At 47.3% G+C, this 22,170-nt stretch overlaps 1 protein-coding gene across 10 annotated transcripts in view; it reads right to left on the bottom strand.

Annotated features, from left to right (window-relative positions):
• Positions 1–22,170, bottom strand: part of LOC147747713 (coagulation factor XIII B chain-like) — a 1,126,012-nt gene that overhangs the window by 766,259 nt on the left and 337,583 nt on the right. For all 10 annotated transcript variants that reach the window (XM_086955075.1, XM_086955118.1, XM_086955080.1 and 7 more), the window contains one exon: positions 5,526–5,687. In XM_086955075.1, the coding sequence (XP_086811201.1) occupies positions 5,526–5,687 (162 nt within the window). The remainder of the gene's footprint in view (positions 1–5,525; positions 5,688–22,170) is intronic.

Genomic DNA, 22,170 nt, shown 5'->3' with positions numbered 1-22,170 from the left:
CCCTTCACCAGTGTGCAAACGCGCCCTGTGGCCCGTTTTAGGAGGTAGTTTTAATCCCCCTGCCCCATTATGTACTAGGGTTCTACAGAGAAGGTCATGGTAATCACAGGGATAACCCAACTCATAGTGTTCCCTAGTGTATGTAGGTGTTTTCACTGTATTCTAAGTGTCTTTCAGCATAGCACTGGCTCTAGGCCTGGTTAGTCAGATTCAGTTACCTTCAGTACCCGTCAGAAAAAGCTGTGGCTACAGGAGGACGTTCTGCTCATCCGTTGGTTCTTTCTTTACATGTCTTCTTCTTCCTGCACTTTTCTTTGTCGACCATTGTGTCCCAGGGTAAAGTGCGTGCATGTGGTGAGGTTGGCCTGCCCTCCCATAGGAATTCATAGGGAATGTATGTGTCCCCGGTAGTTCCTGATGCATGGGGAGGGCAGGTGTGAGTTTGTTATGTGCGGACTCGTGTGATTAAATGCTGCGAGATGATGTGTGCGGCATTATTGTATCTAGTGTGGAAGTGCCACTTCTAGAAGTTGGCCTGTCTGTGTCATTTATGTGAATTGGCTGTCTGGCTTGTGATTGGCTGGAGCTGGCTGGTGAGCCTGGCTCCAGGAGTCAGGATGGGTCTGCCTCGGTGGTGAGTGGAGAGATCTGCATGACTGATGTGAGGGAGGAGTGCACCTGGGACCTGAATAGGGCTGGGCTTTCCCCACACAATGCTGGCTCCGCCCCCTGTGGTGCAACTGATGACCCTAGCCTGGCCAGTAAATGGGAAGAGGGGCTGAGCAAAACAAAGTGCTCCAAAACCAGCTGCGTCTGGTTTTTCCCCCACCCTGCACCCTAGAGACAAAGGGATTTTGTGTATAAAATGAGGCTGTGACCTCATGTTCAAGGTTCTTGTTTCCTGACTTGAATCTACCCGGGGCGTGCTGCTGCTGGGGCACAGGGGAAGGCTTGACTCCCTGGGCACTGCCCAGCCCCTGGATGCCTAGGATGACTCTTCTACTTTTTGGATTCCTGACAGAGGGGACTTGCTGCCAGTGGGGCCCAGGAGGGACCGCCATGGGGGCTGTCTCCTTGCTGGAGTGCCCTGTGTGCTGGCCCCTGGGCCCTGATTTGCCTCCCTGACCGCCAGGACCTTTTGCTGTGCCTTTGCCCTCGCCACAGGGCTGTGGCTGCCCCTAGCGCCCTGTGACCACTTTATTTTCCCTATCTGGGCTGTCGTTTTCCAGCTGAGGGAATCGCTCCTGCCCTTTGTATGGCCGCAGTTATATTTTTATTTACGGGTGCCACCCTGTTTATTTAATTATTTAGTACGGGTACCCACCCCGCTATTTATGCTCCTTCACGGGTGCCCACCCCGTTTCTACATTTATTTTATACTTTGAGGGTGCCCACCCCTCATTCTGCCCCCGTTAAGTCACTGCTGCGGCCCTCGCGCCGCAAACAAGAAGTCAGGCACCCTAGTGCCTGACGCGGGTGGGACTTCTGGTTTTCGGAGGATGTACCACCCGCCGCCACGCGCTAATTGGCCGGCGCCCGGCCGGAAGAAGGAACTACTGTCCCGGAGCCACGGAGGCTCCACATCGAGTCCCGGTCCCGAGATGGGGGATCGGGTGAAGAGCGGGCAGAGCGGGCGCATTGAGAAGGCGGGGCTACCATGAGGAGAGAGAGCCCTGCCGAGCGCTACCGCCGCCCAAGAACGAAGCTTTCCCCCGCCATGAGCCGGGAAGCTGGGACGGCTGGAGGGGGGGGAGGCCATATGTGCCCCGCGGGCCCGCAGTGGCGGTCCGGCCTTAGCAATGGGCGAATGGGGGTCCCTCAGGCACCCGAGGGGTGCCCCTTGCCCTTTTAAGAGGGATGTATGATGTAACAACGGGTGTTATTACAACGCGTGGTGTTACATCGCAGTTGTTACAACGACTGCATGTTACCACGCTATGCCTTTACAACGCAAGTCTTTACATTGACTTGCGCTATGTGGTGTGCTAACATTAAAAAGTGTAATTTACTATTCAAACTCCAGTCCACTTATCAGTAGGGAAGGTGTTGGGATAGTAAACTACACCATTTTTAATGTTAGCACGCCATCTAGCGCAAGTCGATGTAAAGACTTGCGTTGTAATGGCATAGCGTTTTTACATGCGGTTGTTGTAACGACCGTGATGTAACAGCATTGCGGTGTACTAACCGCGTTGTTAAGGATGTTTCCCTTTCAGAGCGGCCCCGGATGTCAGCAGGCCGCTCCTACGTTTTGGGGGCATGTGTTTTTTAAGGAGCCGAGGTTGCTCCCCCGCCCCAGTAGTTCTCTGAGCCCCGTGGCTCCAACGACCCGTATATTTGTTGTTAGGTTGGCTCCGGATGGCAGTGGGCCACCCCACCGTTTTACAGAGCCAGATGGCTCAAGCGTGTGGGCATGTTTTGCTCTAGAGACTCCAGGGGACACCGTATTTTTAGAGCCAGATGGCTAAGGGTGGTGCAGTTTGCCCTGAGGGGCCCATGTTTCCCCCATGGTTCTTCCCAGGGGCAGAGCTGATTCCCAGAGCCCATGTGGGGCTCCAACGCTGGGAACCTTTGTTTATTTCTAGAGCCTAGAAGGCTGCCACGTGCACAGCCTCTGTCCCAGAGTGCCAGGGAGAGCCCCTGTCGCAGTTTTATCCCAGCTGCCCAGCAAGTAGTGGGTAGCTGCACCGTTTAGGTTTTCTTTTTAGGGACATGTACTTTGGACTCAGGAGTGAGTCGCACTCCTTCGCCCCTACTTTGGCCTTCCCCAGCTGCGCAGCACTTAGTTCCAGCTGCAGCGTTTAGGCCCTGTTCTCTCCTCAGCTGCCCAGCAAGTAGTGGGCAGCTGCTACATTTAGGTTTTGGCGCAGTGGCGCAACCTGGACTTTAATGTGATTTCTGCGCTAAATGTGATTTATGTGCTTCTTAGGGTGCTAGGAAATGTACTGTGTGTAGAATGTTTTGCGCACCCTGTTCTGATACCTCTAGACATATGTTTATGCTTAGGAGGTTGTTTTATCTAGTATGGGTTATACTAGTGTGTTCATGATTCCCTGCGTGATATTTGCCTATGGTGTTTAGGATTGCGTAGGTGGTACTTACCTTTTGCCAGTGGTTACTGGTTGTGTGCTACATTGGTTATTTGGTGCTACAGTTATGCTATTTGCTAAGCGTTATCCCTACAAAGTGCTAATTCTAACAAGTGCTAGTTCTAAAAGTGCTTATTCCTGACAGTGGTCCATGTGGCCCTGCCCCATGTATATAATCCCCTGTAAATTCTGCCCATGCCTCTGGCACATTGTAAAGTGTGTGTTTACTATCTGATGTGTTCAGATAATACAAAGGCTATTTTTATATAACCTTGTGTGGAGTTCCTTTTGTGGGGGGCCTTGGATGTTGTTGCTTGTGGGTGCGTGCGCAAATAGTTAACTTACATTGCTTCCGGGATAAGCCTTACTGCTTGTGTCACGCTACCAAGGGCGTGAGCAGGGATTATCTTGGCGTGTAACTCCCTTGCTCTGACTGGAGTGGTGGTTTCTGCCTGGCTTTGGTGCCAACCTTAGTCAACCGGAAATCCCATTTCTAACAAGCTAACTATAACTTGCGTGCCCGCAATGCACTGCTGATGACGTCACATATTACTTCAGTCATGACATGGTCAGTGACATCACTCATGACATCACTCATGACATCACAAATGACATCAGTGCAGCTGGTGCGTTCATGGCATGTAAAAGGCAAGCCACTTTGCTCCTGTCCACACCTAGACCAGGCCCAGAGAATTTGAGGTTAAATCAGAGGTAAGCGCAGACTACCTATGCTATTTACAATATGCTCCCTCCTACTGCATCCAGACCTTGAAAACATTTGGCATAAATATATCTTTTTAATGTGCAACCAAGCTCCCAAATGCATTTCTGTCAAAGCTGTGTTCAGTAAGAGTATCTGTAAAATGACAAATGGGTCAACCAGTTAGGTGCTTAATCTTTATTGTGCACTTTTAAACACCAGGTGCCATATTATACATTTTGCCATGGGAGTGCAACAGGTGAGTATACCTGCTTTGTGCACCCATAGTATTTATATCAAACAAAAGGCTCAGGGGGAAAGGAAAATTGTTAAAACATTGGAAGAGTATCCAATATGATAATCAGAGAAGCCCAGTAGTATCAAAATTATACATTTATTTATTTTACCAATTGAAAAAAAGTTTACGTTTTAGACATAAAAATAATTTCATGCAAGAAGGACGCTGGTATACAAAAAAAGCAATACATATAAACCAGACAAGTGGCAACAACAATACATATCACAAAACAGAAAAAGGAACACCATAAACATAAATACTGTGTCCTTGTAATAACTTAAGCCACAGAAAAGCGTCGACGGCGTTTTGACCGATACGTTATTTAGCGGTCATCTTCAGGACTCAAAAGGTATTCTTGAACAAGAGATCTTCTATTTTAAAATATGAGGCATGCACGCGGAAACGAGTTGGCGTCTTTGAAATAAACATGCGCCCAAAAACGATGTGTTAGTGAATATATTCTTATATCACCACTGTGGTCATTAGGTGGCCCTCCTAAAGGTCTTTGATGATTCCTTCATTACGCTATCAAGTAGCAAGGCTTCACCGTGCAGTGATTTATTTGCAGTGCGATATTGAATATCGATGCTGGAGGACCTGAATGTCTATCGGTCTATGCCTCATATTTTAAAATAGAAGATCTCTTGTTCAAGAATACCTTTTGAGTCCTGAAGATGACCGCTAAATAACGTATCGGTCGAAACACCGTTGACGATTTTCTGTGGCTTAAGTTATTACAAGGACACAGTATTTATGTTTATGGTGTTCCTTTTTCTGTTTTGTGATATGTATTGTTGTTGCCACTTGTCTGGTTTATATGTATTGCTATTTTGTATACCAGCGTCCTTCTTGCATGAGATTATTTTTATGTCTAAAACGTAAACTTTTTTTCAATTGGTAAAATAAATAAATGTATAATTTTGATACTACTGGGCTTCTCTGATTATCATATTGGATACTCTTCCAATGTTTTAACAATTTTCCTTTCCCCCTGAGCCTTTTGTTTGATATAATTAGCATTTGTCCCGGGTTCAGGGTTTGTGGACAGCCCCTGTGGTTGTTAATCTTTTGTGCACCCATAGGGCACAAAAAAACGACTGAAGTGGCTGCAGGCACTTGTGCGTCCCCTTCTGTAATACTGATAGCGCTGATGCACATGTAGCATCAGTGCTATCATGAGACAGCATTCTCTTATTTGCATGGGGCCGTTGCCCCATGCAAATGAGGTAATCACAGTGCCTCTGTGCCCGCGTTGCATTACCGACATGCATACAGTGGCAAACATGCCTTTAGGAGGCACACTCAAAGTGTGCCACAGGAGGACTCCCGAAATGTCTCCTCAATATGGTTAGCAGGGCTGTGGGTCAGAGTTCCAGGCAGCCGTGGCACATTTTCGTTCACAATGTTTAATAGTTTATTAGTGTGTTCAAATATTTACCTCTGCAAGAAGGAAGCGTTGGATACCATCCAAAGTAATAGCACTGGACTTTCTCAGCTCCATCCAATTTTAATCGTTCTTGACATTTAAATTTTGCAACATCACCATTTTTAAAGCTCCTTGTGCGTCCTCTGGAACCAACATTTAGTGAGCATGTAATTTCTGAAAAGCAACAAAGAAAGAATTTCTTTGTAGGCAAGAAACTAGACTCCAACATGGAAATGACAGTACAACCAAATAGAAGCTTTATGTATAGGAAGAAAAGTACTATTAAAGGTACAGTTGGCAAGAAAATCTGAATAGTGTTTTTCAAACAAAGCAAATGTGAAAGTTCATTATAGGATTAACACCACTGGCCCTACACTGAGATATGTTGAACAAGATGGAACTGCTGTTTATGGCTAGGTAAACACCTCTGTTGTTAACAAAAAAGTGAGGGTCATCCTATAGGGTCCTAAATAACCATATTTCTCTTGTGGATGATGGAGAATGCAGTCTGCAGCGGGCCTTTAAAATCCAGAAAAGCCCCTCAACTTCCTCTGTATTTAAATCTCATGGAACAAAGTTGGGGTTTTAAGGTTCACTACTAATCTGGATGTCATATAGTTGTTCTTGGGTACATACAATGCTTTTGACACCCTCTCCCATTGCATCCTAATCACAAGACTCCACGATGCCAGCATCTGCGACAAGGCACTGGACTGGATCCACTCCTTCCTGACAGGCCGAACGCAGTGAGTCAGACTACTCCCGTTCCGCTCAGAACCTACAGAGGTCAGCTGTGGAGTGTCCCAGGGCTCCTCCCTGAGCTCCACCATCATCAACATCTACATGGCTCCCCTCGCAGCCATCATCAGAAGCCACGGACTCAACATAGTCTCCTAAGCTGACGACACCCAGCTGATCATCTCCCTCACAAATGATCTCACAGCAGAAAAAATCAACTTTTACAACGGAATGAAGGCGGTTGCTACCAGGATGCAAGACAACTGCTTCAAACTCAACTCATACAAGACCGAAGTACTCATCCTGGGACCCACCCGGTCAGCCTGGGATGACTCCTGGTGGCCTGTGGCACTAGGAATCCCTACTATCCCTGCGGGCCTTGCACGCAACCATGGTATCATACTGGACTCTTTGCTCTCAAAGACAGCCAAAACAACGCAATATCCTCATCCTGTTTCCACACGCTCCACCTGCTTTGAAAGACATTTAGATGGCTCCCCACAAAATCCAGAAAGATTGTCACCCACGCACTCATCACTAGTTGATTTGACTGCGGCAACACACTATACACCGACATCACCCAGAAACAGCCCAGGAAACTAAAGATTGTCCAAAACGCCGCAGTCAGACTGGTCCTTGACATCCCCCGCCACAGCCACATGACACAACACCTTTGACAACTCTACTGGCTCCCTGCAAACAAGAGAATCACCTTCAATCTCCTCACACATGCCTACAAGACTCTCCATGATGTAGGACCAGAATATCTGAACCAACGCCTCGCTTTCCACACATCCACCAGACAAGTCTGCGCCACCCAGGGGGCGCTAGAGGGCGCGCACGCAGAATGGCCGCGCTTCGGTGAGGCTCCTGCCGCCTGGATCATAATCCTGCAATTATCCAAATGAACCGGTACGGAACTTTGGTATCTGTTACTACAAATGTGAACGGAGATGAGCCCCAGCCTCGGTGCAACTTTGAAGGCGATCTGAATCTGTCTGCCAGAGCACTGGGACGTGAAAGAGATCGCCGGGAGCAGCGCTGGAGACGGGAAGTGCGAGGTGCGTGGCGCCTGAACCAAGGCAGACCAAGGCTTGCCGTGAGGGACGTAGGCCGGAGTTGTGGCGGACTCAAGTGTTTTGGAAAGCTGCACTTCCGCAGAGCCGCGGACACCCTGAAGCGGACTGCACTACATCGGAAGCTGTGAATAGACTCCTTGAAACCGCCAGCTATCAGTCAGCGGTTTAACTCGGAAACACATCGGAGGAACACACACTACCGCTGGGAATCCAAACTTAGGGTCTGGGCCAAGAAGCAGACTTTGCTACAAGCTGGAAGGGAGCATAATGGGAGGCCGAATTGCGGAACATCCTGAGGTTCCGTGACAATTGTAAGTGGTGTTTTCGACTCGCACGAATATGGTTGAGTCTGGTATCTATGAACCGCAAATGATGAGTTTAGTAAGTGTGCGCAGTTTCGCTGTGCTAACTTAAACCGTTCGTTTGTTATGTGGGTTTTTCATCTGTACCCACGGGTTCCATCTTAGATACGGCATCCATTTTGTCTCTTGCCCTCAAGTAGCCAGCGAACGGACGATGTCCGCTTCGCGACCCTGGGACTCCCAAGATATTTGCGGAAGACACATGTTCTTTGTAAGTGTCTTTATGACGAGGGGGATGATACTGTAAGGCAGATGGCCTCGCTCGAGGCTCATCTTGCCGTGCCGGTTTATTGTCTCAGCCGTGCATCTCATTAGGCACGTCCCTTTGATGCCTGTATCTCGTGTTTCCCGATACCTCCCCTTTTACACCCTTTCCGATCTCCCCACTGTCTCCGTCTTCCTCTGCACCTGTCTTTGTTCCTATTTCGATCTGTTTTACTGCCGATTGGAATGCACTAATGTTGGGAAGATGGGTTTTTACAGTTGGGAACCGCCAAATGTTTCTGCACTTATGTTCCGGACCTTATGTGTATCAAAGTGACCAAAGCGACCCCTCTGAGGGATAATTGTGGGAACCGGGTTGTAAACCTTTGTGTACCATGTTGTTCTATGGGTAAAAACTGTATAAAAGGAGCGATCCACAGAACCAATTTGAAGCAGTCTCCCCAAGTTGCACGTGTTGTACTTGTCGTGACTTCTGTGTTCCCTGCAGTAAATAAACCTTGAATCTTTGACGCCGAAGGAAGTGTCCCGTGTCTCTGTCATTCGTACGCCGAAGCAGGTTACCCACGAAGGTTTCAGGTGTTGTGCCCTGGCACCGCTGGGTCTTAAAGAACCCAGTCCTTCAGTTGGCGCCCAACGTAGGGCTGCATCAGTGGTACCGGTCCAAGCCCGACGATCGTGAGGAACTTCGTGTGAAATCTCCGAGGGAAGGTGCACTCCGCTTCATCGATCCTGTTGTCGAAACAAGTGGCCCGAAGACTTTTCCCGCGAAGATTCCCGCCTCCTGACGGCTGCGACGGACTGCTGCCCTGACTGTAGACCTGTTTTGGCGCCTGGCGTAGACCTTGGTATAGCGAGACGATTGACGGGCCTTCCTGGAGACGCCATCGATCTTTGAGTTAAGTATTTGTGGGTCGCTCCCAGAGTTCTTGGTTGTTGACACTTTAGCAAGTGTTTTTGTTGTTGACGCTGTGTGAGTGTTTTTGTCGGTGACACTTTGCTAGCGTACTTTGTTGTGTTATTTGTCGACTGCAGCCGCCAAAAACCGAGGGTATTAGCTCTTTGCTGGGACTTGGTAAATCCCGTAACCCTTGAAGTTTGTGAAACTCAGCTAGTGTGCAAGATGCCTGGTCGTAGTACTTTGTTCAGTTGTTTTAGACCTTGTGGTGTGGATTCCCGACTGGAGGACTCGTGTCCGATACCTCCGGTTGGAACTCCGACTTATGAACTGTACAGTAAACATGGGCTAGGCCCGATTACTTTTAATGAATACTGGATCAAATACACGAAGAAGGACGGTGACCTTCGATGGCCACCACATGGTAGCTTCGAGGCCCCGAGATAATCTAGAGGTTAAATTGTTCGAAAGAAAGTCAAGGCCGGCCATGTTTGATGCCTTTCGGTTGTGGCGTAAGGAAGCCCGACAGAAAGAAATCAGACAGACTAAACGAAATCAGCGAGATAATGTTGCTACCATAGTGAAGAAAGCAGAGCAATTTCAGCGCGATAAGGAAGTTAAGGATAAGGAAGTGTTTGACAGATTACAGCGTATGACTATAGATAAGTGCTATCCTGCTTTGCCTACGGAGTCGGACAAGAAGGATGAGTCAGTTGAGGATCCTTTAATGTCCTATCTCATGAAATCGCCACCTCCGTACGTACAGGGTACCACAGCCCCTGTGATTCCCCCTGTACCTGTTCCTGCACCTATTCTTCCTTTGCCTGTTCCTCAACCTGCACCCGTTCTTCCGACTGTTCCTGCTCCTTTGGCTATTGCTATTCCTACTGCTCCTCCGCTTCCACATACTCCTGCTCACGCTACTGCTCCTGTTCTGTTAACTCCTGCTGTTGCTACTGTCTCTACTCCTTCACTCGTTAGTCCTGTGTCCTATACTTCTCCCTCTACTCGTAGTCGTAATTCTCCTCTTGCGGCTAGTTTTTTTCATTCGCCCGGACCTGTTCTTGGGTCCGCTGGTTCTGATGGTCCTCAGAGACGTAGTCAGCTTCCTGGTAACAGGGAACGCGCTTCGCTATATAATATGGCGATGGGTTGGATGGCAAATCCTCTTAGAAATCCACCACGTATTGTACTCGACACATTTTGTCAATTCAATATACCAACCCAGAGATTTGTGTTCGAGGAAATGTGTAAGGTCCTTCGCGATCAGATATCTGCTGATGCACCTGACGAGGTGCTGACCACTTTGTCTGATCTTCAGCTTCAATTCTCGAATGGACTGATAGTGGATACCAACGTTCAACGTGCTGTTGAGCGATTGTTATCTCTCCGTCCCACTCCGATACCCCAAGCCTTGTTTGTTGAGGATATTGAAAGACAGCCAGATGAGTCTGGTCAATTTCCTATGCGCGAAGTTCCACCGGTTTGGATGCCACCTAATCCTAATGCTGCTCCTCCGACACTGGGGCATTTCCAGAGAGTATGGATACATCTCCCATGGAAACGCTCGGAAGTGTTACAGGTGAAGCAATCTTTGCCTGACCCTCGCAAAAATCCTACAGGGTATTACAAAGAATTATCGCAGCTCGTAGACGCTACGATAATGAATCTTGCTGATATCGATATGCTGTTTGGTAATGTTGTACCGCAACCGGTATGGGCTAAGATTCGTCAGGAAAATCATGCAAATGAATTAGGTGGTGATTGGGCGGCCATTATAGCGGCGGATGGGTTGCAAACTGGTGGTGCTAAACCCGACCAGCTGATTACTGCTCTCCCTCAAAGAATAATCACGTTAATGAAAACTCTTATGCCAGCTATGAGAGTGAACTGGGACAAATTGTCAGCTTGTAAGCAAAAGAAGGACGAGAGTGTCTCCGACTTCTTTACGAGGTTCGAGGAGGCATTCATTGACCATAGTGGACAGGATATGGGTACCGAGGGTGGACAGCGATTGTTTGTGGATAAATTTGTTTCGAACTTATTGCCCGATTTGAGCAACAAATTAAAGAATTCGGAAAGTGCATGGGCCGTTTCTACTTCAGCTCAGATATTGGCTACGGCACAATATTATGAGAATAGGGAGAAAGAAGAGAACGACCGTGCTGATAAAAAGACGAAAGAGCTTAAAACTAAAGTGCTGCTTCAGCAAGCGTATCCTCCGCGTTCAAATCAGAATACTTCGCAACAAAATAGATCGCAGCCGCAATCGAACCGATCCCAAACTCGTAATGACTCCTCTTCCCAAAGATCATCGTTGGGGTACAATCAATGTGCCTATTGTAGACAGGAGGGTCATATCAAATTCAATTGTCCTGTTCTAAATGAACGTAATAGTGGTAACTCATCTAGAGGAGGTCGTGGTGGTTCACAGCAGGCACCACGTGGTAGAGGTCGTGGAGCTCAGAATGATCGCTCAGATAACTCATCAAATTCCGATAATTGTTTTGATCAACGTGGATCGTCGCAAGGACGATCTGCGCAGTACAATGTAGACGATTATTACGTCGATCCGGGAACTGACGACAGTCATTACTAGGACAGCCATAGACAAGGAGAGGGAGTGGTATCAGTTCCGGTTGATCAGAGAGGGCCTTACGTCGCAGTTGCTACATCGGGCGTCGTTGAGCCTTTTCTGTTGGACACTGGTGCAGCGAAAAGTTCCATTAAGCATTCGAAACTCCCTGGCGCACCTTTGTCTGGCTTAACAAATGTTTCCGTTGGATTCTCTGGCGCCCCCGTTAGCAATCCAGTTTCGCGCCCTTTGCCCCTTACAATTGGGCCTCGTGAGCTAGAAGCTCCGTTGATTTTAACCACGGGTTGTGGTGAAAATCTTTTGGGCCTGAATCTGCTTAAACGTTTGTATGCGACTTTGTATTGTTCTCCTGCGGGGGTAAAGCTTACGTTGGGAGAGAGGGTTGTCTCTCCCATGTACTTGTCTCTCGATAAGCTTCCACCGGAATTGAGTTCTCTTCCTGCGTCTTTGTGGGCAACAGGTCCCAATGATGTGGGCCTACTTGATATCTCGCCTTATATTGTTCAGTTGAAATCCAATGTGCGGTTGCCACGTATTCCCCAATATCGTATCTCCCTCGATGGTGAACGAGCATTGTTAGCGATCATCTATGATTTGATCGAGAAAGATGTCATTGAGGAAACACGGGTAAACGTGTGCAACAGCCCTGTACTGCCCATTCTTAAACGTACTGATCCTTCGAAACCACCTGTTTATCGTTTTGTTATCGATTTACGGGAGGTGAATAAAATTGTGATTCCTCAGTTCCCCGTTGTGCCTGACATCACGGCGCTACTGACTCTGATTCCAGCTTCTGCATCGTGGTTTTCGGTGATTTACTTGAAGAATGCGTTCTTCAGCATCCCGATTGCAGAAGAGAGCAGAGACCTTTTCGGTTTCTCTCTTGGTGGACGCAGCTTCCGGTTTAAACGCGCTCCTCAGGGCTACTGTGAAAGTCCATCGATTTACAGCCAAGCCTTGAAGGGTCAACTGGATGCGTTTAGGTTGCCGGCTGGTGCGGCCTTAATCCAATACGTCGATGACCTATTGGTGGCTGCTGATACTCAGGACATTTGCAAAATTGCTACGGTATCGTTGCTGCAACATCTCTGCGAGTTAAATCACAAGGTGTCACCTTCTAAACTCCAATATTGTTGTCAAGAAGTAACCTATCTAGGTCACTTATTGTCAAAGGAGGGAAGGCGGTTGACCCCAGAGAGAATTGCAGCAATTGCGCGAATGGCTGTGCCAACAACCCAAAGAGATGTGCGTGCCTTTTTAGGTATCACGTCGTACTGCAGGCAATGGATTCCAAATTTTTCATTGCTAGCGAAACCATTGGTGGCTCTTACGTGCAAGGATGTTTCAACTCCTTTACCATGGACGGAAGAATGTCAGAAAAGTTTTTCTGAATTACGTGATTCATTGTGTTCGGCTCCTGTGTTAGGTACTCCTGACTATAGCAAGCCATTTACATTATATGTTCACGAGAGAGAAGGTTGTGCGTTGAGTGTCTTAACGCAACCTTTTGGTGGTAAGCAACGTCCATGTGCATATTTTTCCTCGACCTTGGACCCGGTAGCTAGAGCATTGCCGAGTTGTTTGAGAGCAACAGCGGCAGCCGCGGTCTCTATCCGACAATCAGCAGGATTGGTCATGGATAATATGCTTACGGTGATGGTTCCGCATGCAGTCGATACTCTTTTGAATCGTACGAAAACTCAGCACTTGACGAGTGCGAGGTTGTCTGGGTACGAGTTGACGCTGTTGGCAAGCCACATTCAAATAAAACGTTGTAATGTTCTGAACCCGTCAACTTTGTTACCAATTAGCTCAGAGTCAGATGAAATAACAGAACATGATTGTTATTTGAGGACAGAGGAGGAAACGAAAGGTCGAGTGGACCTTAAAAACACCCCATTGGAAGACCCAGATGGAACACTGTATGTGGATGGTTCATGTTTCAAGTTGCCGAATGGTGATGTGACTACTGCTTATGCTGTTGTAACGTTGAATACTGTTGTTGAGACTGCAAGATTAAATCAGAATTCTGCCCAAGCTGCAGAGCTGATCGCTCTCACTAGAGCGTGTGTGTTAGCAAAAGGGAAACGTGTGAATGTGTTTACCGACAGCCAATATGCATTTGGCGTCGCACATAGTTTTGGACGTTTGTGGAGAGAGAGAGGTTTTCTAACATCGCATGGTACGAAGATTCAGCATGGTCAGCTTGTGAATGATCTTTTGGATGCACTTACGTTGCCTAAGCAAGTGGCGATTGTCAAATGTAGTGCGCATCGTAAGGTGACGGATGATGTTGGTCGAGGTAATGCGTTTGCGGATGAGACTGCTAAAGAGACTGCCCGGAACCTTAGCACTCGAATGTATGTGACGAGTTCGGTTAGGTGGCCTACAGAATCGAGTATGTGTAAGGACACTATCGAGAGTGTAAAGGCAATTCAGAATGAGGCCACCGAGACTGAAAAGACGAAGTGGAAAGAAAGCACGGGAAAGTTGGATGCGAATGGTTGTTGGATTGATTTGTCGGAACAGAAAAGATGGATGTTACCGGATGCGTATGTGCTGGCCATTGTGACAATGGCACATGGGTTAGCACATATTAGCGCGAAAGGTATTTGTAAGTTGCTGTCCCCTGTGTGGAAGAATGATGGTATCACGAAATGTGCTGAACGCTTGGTTAAGAACTGTATGGTGTGCATGATGTACAATCCTGGCAAAGGAACCCCAACTCCTCCTGGCAGTTTTGCTCCCCCTTCATGTCCCTTTGAGGTGATTCAATTGGACTTCATCCATATGGAGCGATGCAATAACCTGAAATACGTTCTAGTTGTGGTTTGCGCATTCTCCCGATGGATCGAGGCCTATCCTCTCAAAGACAATACTGCTTTGTCTACTGCGAAAATCCTACTGAAGGAATACTTTCCTCGGTACGGAATGCCTAGAGTCGTGTGGTCAGATAACGGAAGTGAGTTTGTGGGAAGTGTGATGAAGAGTGTGTGTAAGGGCCTTGGAATTAATCAGAAATTCCATAGCGCCAACCATCCCCAGTCAGCTGGTTTGGTTGAAGGGTATAATGGTACCCTTAAACTGAAACTAGCAAAGATTCAGGCTACGACTGGTCTCTCGTGGCCTGATGCTTTACCCTTAGCATTACTGTCAACTAGGGCGACTGTACACTCCCGAGTAGGGCTTAGTCCCTATGAAATAGTGTTCGGTCGTCCTGCGAATGTTTGGGGGGTTCCTAGGCCAGGTACTTTCTGTGATCTTGAGTATCCAATGTTGATCGATTATCTTCATGACTTGACTGCTAAACTGAGGTTAATTCACCAACAGGTTCACGAAGCATTGCCGACGCAGACGGAGGGTCCAGGCCACCAGCTCCAGCCCGGAGATTGGGTGGTGACGCGCAACTTTTCGCGCAAGAACAATTTGGATCCCAGGTTCACTGGACCCTACCAGGTCCTCCTTGCCACGAGAACTGCAGTTCGTCTTGAGGGGCGGAAGAATTGGGTGCACGCCACCCATACCAAGAAGGTCCCTATCCCGTTGCCAGCAGACTTGTGGGTGAGGAAAGGCATTGCATCAACTGAAACCGAAGGATTGCCGGCGTTTGTACCTTTCAGCGATGCACAACCTGTCGGAGAATCCTCAGTGCAGCAGAGAGACACTGTTGAACATTTGTCAGCAAAAGACTCAAGACCAGAACATTCAGCTGATCAACAGGACGTTGTCCCTTCAACGGATCCTTTGTTTGACGAACAGACACGTCCTGGGAAAACCCGATACTTTTTGCGATCCAGCACTAAAGACTAATAAAAGATCCTGTTCTGTCCCTTGATAATTGCATTATCCCATTTTCCACGATCAGTTTGAACATTCGTACCATTGTAATTATTTTGTACATATTCATTGAGCTTCGTTCCTTACACTTTTTGCTTCCACAGCTGAGAAACATTGTTTTCGCATATATACACTTGTGAAATAAAGGCCGTAGGGCCGCGCGCGTACTTCCTTCTGGTTAGTAGGTCTTGACGCTAGGTTAAAGACCGTCGGTTCCTGGGAACTCCTAGGGATTGACTGCTGCTACACAGAACGAAGTGCGTCAAGAAACGTTGCGGACGGTCATAGGGAATGGCATTTTCGAAGCTGACGGATTTGGAAGGAGCTCAGGCTCATAGATTCAAGCTGCAGCAACTCAGTCGTACCAAATGTTTTATATTCCAAATATTCGTATTGTTTTTGACTGTTTCTGCATTATTGGCTGGCGGGGTGTATTACACGATGTTTTACTTCTTACCTTCTGCTATACCTACTCCTACCCCTGACCCTAAACTTACCTCCACTGCTTCCCCTCATTCTTTTCATATCTTACCTGAACACGAGCAGGCTAGACGTGCAGAATTCCGCAATAATTCCTTTATTCAGCTCCTCCATCAGCATCAGTTAGTGGTTAACACTACTAATTGTTGGGTGTGTGGGTTGATGCCACATACTACGGATAAGGGAATTCCATATCTGGTGTTACCGTATAGTTCCCAAGGGTCTGCTCGAGCATTTCAGACAATGTTTCGAAGCGCACTGGGTTTCCACCCCATTCGAGAACCACGTTCCCCCTACTCTGGTCCTACCTCGTATCAAAAACCTTTGTCTATAGCAATAGAGGATTTAGATAGCGATATCTATGATCCCTCCCTTATTCCCGAAGAAGAGGTACAAGCCTATAGGGTCCTAAGTAGAGGCGAATATAGTGTGTTCACTAGTGAAAAACAGCTTAAAAGCTCGCCTCCGATATGGGTCGTACCCCACATTGGTAATTTTTGTCTCATAGGTCGTGGCCGAAGATCGAAAGTCCGACTTGGAGAGAATGCTTGCACTGAAAATTACATTCTGCCGATGGTCTCGTCCCCTGTGTTCCTGGCTGCCAAGGGTACCTACTTTATCTGTCATGATCGTGCATATGCATGGTTGCCCTCTGACTTCATGGGCTCATGCTTCATTGCAAACTTGTTGCCTCCGACGTTCACTGTAGATGCAGATTATCACAAAACTAGAGTTGTGAGAGGCGTAATTAGCGAAGAGGATACTGCCGGTCAAGAGGCAGGAGACTTTTTCAAGGGTTTCCTCCCGTTTTGGGGACCTATGGTAAATAGTAGGAACCTGAGACAGTTGACTCGAGTGGTAGAATCGACAGCTAATATTACTGCCAGTGCCCTTGGTAATATCACCACTGAACTTCAGGCGGATAGGCTTATGACGTTACAAAACCGTATGGTTTTAGACGTGATCTTAGCAGATCGAGGTGGGGTATGTAAGGTGATCCATTCGAGCTGCTGTATTTTCATTCCTGATAATGCCCCGACTGTCTATCAAGCCATCTCGAAGTTGCATAAGATCTCCGAATCCATACACGTGGATGTAGGGGATTGGACGCTACTTGTGTGGTTTTGGGGCCTGATGTCGACTTGGGGTTGGAAGATTCTGATGATCATCGGAGTTGTCGTAGCGTTCCTGTTCACGTGTTGCCTTTGTGTGCAGTGCGGTCCTGCCTTATGTGGTCTCTGTGCTACAATGTGTATGAGACAGCCACCTGTTACCAAGGGGACTCGGTTGGACAGAGCTATGCTACAGCAACATCTCGATGGTCTGATGAATATCGAATATGATTCCGACTAGTGCTTGCCTACTTGAGGGCAAAAGGAGCGTCTGAGGTTCCGTGACAATTGTAAGTGGTGTTTTCGACTCGCACGAATATGGTCGAGTCTGGTATCTATGAACCGCAAATGACGAGTTTAGTAAGTGTGCGCAGTTTCGCTGTGCTAACTTAAACCGTTCGTTTGTTATGTGGGTTTTTCATCTGTACCCACGGGTTCCATCTTAGATACGGCATCCATTTTGTCTCTTGCCCTCAAGTAGCCAGCGAACGGACGATGTCCGCTTCGCGACCCTGGGACTCCCAAGATATTTGCGGAAGACACATGTTCTTTGTAAGTGTCTTTATGACGAGGGGGATGATACTGTAAGGCAGATGGCCCCGCTCGAGGCTCATCTTGCCGTGCCGGTTTATTGTCTCAGCCGTGCATCTCATTAGGCACGTCCCTTTGATGCCTGTATCTCGTGTTTCCCGATACCTCCCCTTTTACACCCTTTCCGATCTCCCCACTGTCTCCGTCTTCCTCTGCACCTGTCTTTGTTCCTATTTCGATCTGTTTTACTGCCGATTGGAATGCACTAATGTTGGGAAGATGGGTTTTTACAGTTGGGAACCGCCAAATGTTTCCGCACTTATGTTCCGGACCTTATGTGTATCAAAGTGACCAAAGCGACCCCTCTGAGGGATAATTGTGGGAACCGGGTTGTAAACCTTTGTGTACCATGTTGTCCTATGGGTAAAAATTGTATAAAAGGAGCGATCCACAGAACCAATTTGAAGCAGTCTCCCCAAGTTGCACGTGTTGTACTTGTCGTGACTTCTGTGTTCCCTGCAGTAAATAAACCTTGAATCTTTGACGCCGAAGGAAGTGTCCCGTGTCTCTGTCATTCGTACGCCGAAGCAGGTTACCCACGAAGGTTTCAGGTGTTGTGCCCTGGCACCGCTGGGTCTTAAAGAACCCAGTCCTTCAGTCCTGAGGTAAATGAAATTTTATATGGCCAAGTATGTCCCCTATCGTGTACCCCAACGTTCAGTGTATGTGCATGACATCCATGCATTTTCCCTCTGTGGCCGAAATGAAGACGCATTTGCATTTGCGTCCAACGTTAGCATGTCAACTACCAGGCCCTCCATGAAAGAAACGATAATTCTGCATTAAAGCCTATGTTGCCAATGTCTTTACATGGTGCACGTTTAAATATCGAGATGCACCCGTTTTGTGGCACAGCCGAGCCAGGACCCAAATTTAGGCTCCGAGGCCCCAAGCCTACTGACACTCTGAAAGCTACAGTTTAGTTATGTATTCCTTGACCTCTCACATACTTCCTGCTCAGCCGAGAGGTGCCCAGCCAGGCCTGCCAAGACAGTATTTTGCCTACAGTTATCTGCTTAGCTCCACAGAAATACATTCCTGCCTAATGAAAGGGGTAAACATATTCCGCCTGCAGAAGATAGGGCCTAGCCTTTCTGTCTCCATTCAAGTGATTTACAGAGCTCGCATCCATAGAAAGCCCACAGCCCCCATGCTATACGCGAAGAAATATAGGCCCACACTAGCATTTGGTGATGAGCAGCTTTTGCTCGAGCGACCTTTATGTCAGATAATACATCCTCCGAACTCAAGATATCAGATAATGCCAGAGGTACAGGTCGTCCTGACATCCATGACTTCTCTACTAGCACGAAAGTTAGCCCCTCCTGTTTTCCCCAGCTACACGTCAATTACACGTCATGACTAGGTTACGCACACAAGTAGGGTAAAGGTTCCAGTTGCCATGCAGACCCCCTCCATGTACCCACCCACCTATGACACACATTATGACTCATCAAGGGAACGCCCACATGTACACCTTCTTTCACGCCTATGTGTTCTTATCTCTCTCTCTTTCACTTGCTCCACCTTCTCCATGCAAGTTAATGTATGTTTGAACTATAAATGATGTACTCTGTGAATAAACGTTAGATGACGACCCTTCCTGAACCTTAGTGGTGATGGAACTCGATTCTCCTCTAACTGCAGTTAGTGAATAAAGCCCTTTTGAATCGGACACCACGGACTCTGCCTCTCATTATATGCATGACCCTTGTTAATGTATAGAAATTATGACAGGGTAATTAATTTATTTACCACATTAATCTGGCGCCCGAATAGGGACTAGTCCCCTTCCCCACGCGCCGGCGATGTAGGTGCAGCCCCCTGACCCCTTCTATAGCCGTGACGGACTCCAAGTGTACACGAAAAGCGGGACTTCCTGCCTACTCCCTCAGGCCCACGGAGGAGACGGAGACTGCGACCAGGCATCCACACGAGGCGGTGAGGATTGCGGACCATCCCAACCAGAGCCCAAGACGAGAGAGAGCAAGGTCCGAGGTATCCCGAAGCCCACCTGTTCCAAGGCGCATGCGCAGCAGCAACCGTAGCAGTAGTGACCGCAGCCGTAGCAGTATTGAGTTTCCGAGGCCTTCAAGTTCAAGTTCTGCTTCCCGGTGAGTACCATTATTGGGAACGCATAGAGACGGGTTCATTTGTTTGACCCCGGTAAAGACGTGTCTGGGTACACAGACACGGTCAAGACGTGTCCCCTTCGGTGGGCACGGTAAAGACGTGTCTCTTTATGAGACCGGTATGGTTGTGCTGTTTTACAGAACATAAAGTAAGCAGTTGTCAGGATTATGTTTTTCTCCTATGTACTAGTTAGGATGTATCTGTGCTAATGTTTTAGTATTGTTGTGTGAATGATTGTTTACAGTCTATTCTTGTCTATTCGTGTGTATATTGTGTTTTCGTTAAAGCTTCAACATGCCACTGTTTTCGAAATTACGTCAGATAGGGACTAGAAAAGGGATACTCGAGGAATCAGTTCCCGTCCCGCCCAGAGATACTCCTGGCCATTTTATGTACCAAAAGCACGGGCTAGATGCCATACTGTTTTTAGACTTATGGGTAGATTACACGAAGGATCTAGACGAAAAGTATAGATGGCCTGCCTCAGGAACATGGGATCCTGAATGCATTATGAGAATAGAGGAAGCACTATGGAAAAAGAAATCTAGACAGTCCCAGAAAGATGCTATTGAGTTGTGGTGTAAAGAAGCGCACAGGAGGACAGAGAAGGAAATGCATCAAGCCGAGAGAGCCAGACAAGCCGGGGAGAAAGCCAGAGAAAAAGAATTAAAGGAAGAGGGGGAACGGGTCAGGACAGAACAAGTAGATCGAGAAAGAAATGCTTTCATCACGGGCATGTATCCGGTCCTCACGGAAGGACTAGCTAAAGTGACCCCCTCAGAAGTACCTAGTAATTTACCGCCACCCCTGATACCGACTAAAGTACGTAGGCATAGACTGACAGAAGCTGAAGCTTTTATTTCTTCCTATCTAGCGGAGCCTGCTCCGGATTATGTAAACGCCGTATTTCCTCCTCCTCCTCCTGTTCATTCCGTTAACAATCCTTTTGCCGCACCACAGAACCAGCCTGCACAACAGCTTCCTCCACCGACTGTGAGAGACGACTCAGGACAAGGGGCAGTGGGAGGGGGGGCTACCAGCAACACCCCAAACACCGCCAGCAGCACGATCACTGCTAGAGTTAGGACAACGAACGCCACCAGCAACAGCATCGCCCTTTAGGTCTACTGTAGCGATAGCACATTGTATATACGATCCAGTACCAGGTGTGGGTGGCCTGCTCGTAAACTCACTACGACTAAGACGCGCTGTAGAGTATCTGATTCCCTTACCAGACATGAAGGAACATTTAGACAGAATATACCGTTTCATTAGAACGGGGGAGGGACCCGAGAGTATAGAAGAGGCCATGAAACAAAGAAAGATAGAGGATAAGAACATGATTCTACGTTTCTTAATTAACTGTCTGATCAGGGAACAAGACCAGCCAGACAAAGGAGTAACTAGAGTTATGACTGATTGGAGTGACAACATATCTGCCAGTAAACATGATACAGTGGGAAAAACAGACCGCATGAATAGGAAAATACGAAAGGAGATTCTGAATTTACACAGGAAAGAGTCTGAAGAGAAAGAGGATTCAGCTTCAGAGGATGCTGAAACTGAAGAAATAGATAGAATTGCTTATGTAAGCCGAGCACGACCATTTGACAGACCCATATGCCTCGACTACCACAAAAAGGGACCTCCTATAAAAGAAAGATTTTCCCTCGAAAATCTGTTCCAAGCTACTGAGAACGCACTGAAAAAAAGAGTAGAATGCGACAGACCCCCTCACCATACACGAACAAGAATTAGCCCGGTCAGCCATTCAATGGGTGTCTAACTCTAATATATATAACGGTGATGTAGTGGCTCAGACCTTTTTGAGCCTTTCCCCGAACGAACAGCGTTTAGCTGGTATTTACATAGTTCAACATCTGATCACGTTGTATGAAAGCCAATATGCTGATCCCGGTCCCTTGTACAAATTACTGGACGACATACTTTTAGATAGATGGACAAGTCTAGGTACCGAATTAATTAATGTCATTCTAGATCAACGACATAAGTACGTGACATTTCTGACGACGTGCATGATTCCTGCCCCACACCACGACAGAAAAGGTTTCCACATAGACAGACAGAACCCCCTACGAGAGGTCCATCCCGTCAAAGACGGGGATGGTGCGCTTCAAAGAGTATATGTTTACACACCCTTGACAAAAATGGAAATACTGGAAATGAAAAAGATGTTGCCCTGCCATGATAAAGATCCGGGGGGGTTCCACCGTGAATTAAAAGACATTCTCCGTATAGGGGATTACACATACGCTGACATTAATAAGTTATTAAAAGTACTGTTACCTCCTGGTATTTATGAAAAGCTTAAAGAAAAAGACTGGGAATTGGGAGAGAAAAAGATAAATTGGGCATTATTGGAAACAGAGGATAAAGGACGGCTCCCTGGAGTTGGTCTTGGGGAGCATGCTAAAGCATTACCTGAACTCTTGATACAGGTCCTGCCGAGATTATTGATTACTAAAAAGGAAGATTGGGATACTATTTCAGCCTGTAAACAGAAACCAGATGAAGACACTAGTGATTTTTATTCCAAATTCGAGAAATGTTTTTCTATTAATAGTGGCCTTAAGCCAAGTAGTGAGTCA

The sequence above is a fragment of the Lissotriton vulgaris genome, chromosome 1_1 (genome assembly GCF_964263255.1).
Source record: "Lissotriton vulgaris chromosome 1_1, aLisVul1.2, whole genome shotgun sequence".
NCBI lineage: Eukaryota > Metazoa > Chordata > Amphibia > Caudata > Salamandridae > Lissotriton > Lissotriton vulgaris.
Note: the sequence above shows the minus strand (reverse complement) of the source record. Positions and strands in the feature narration are given on the sequence as shown.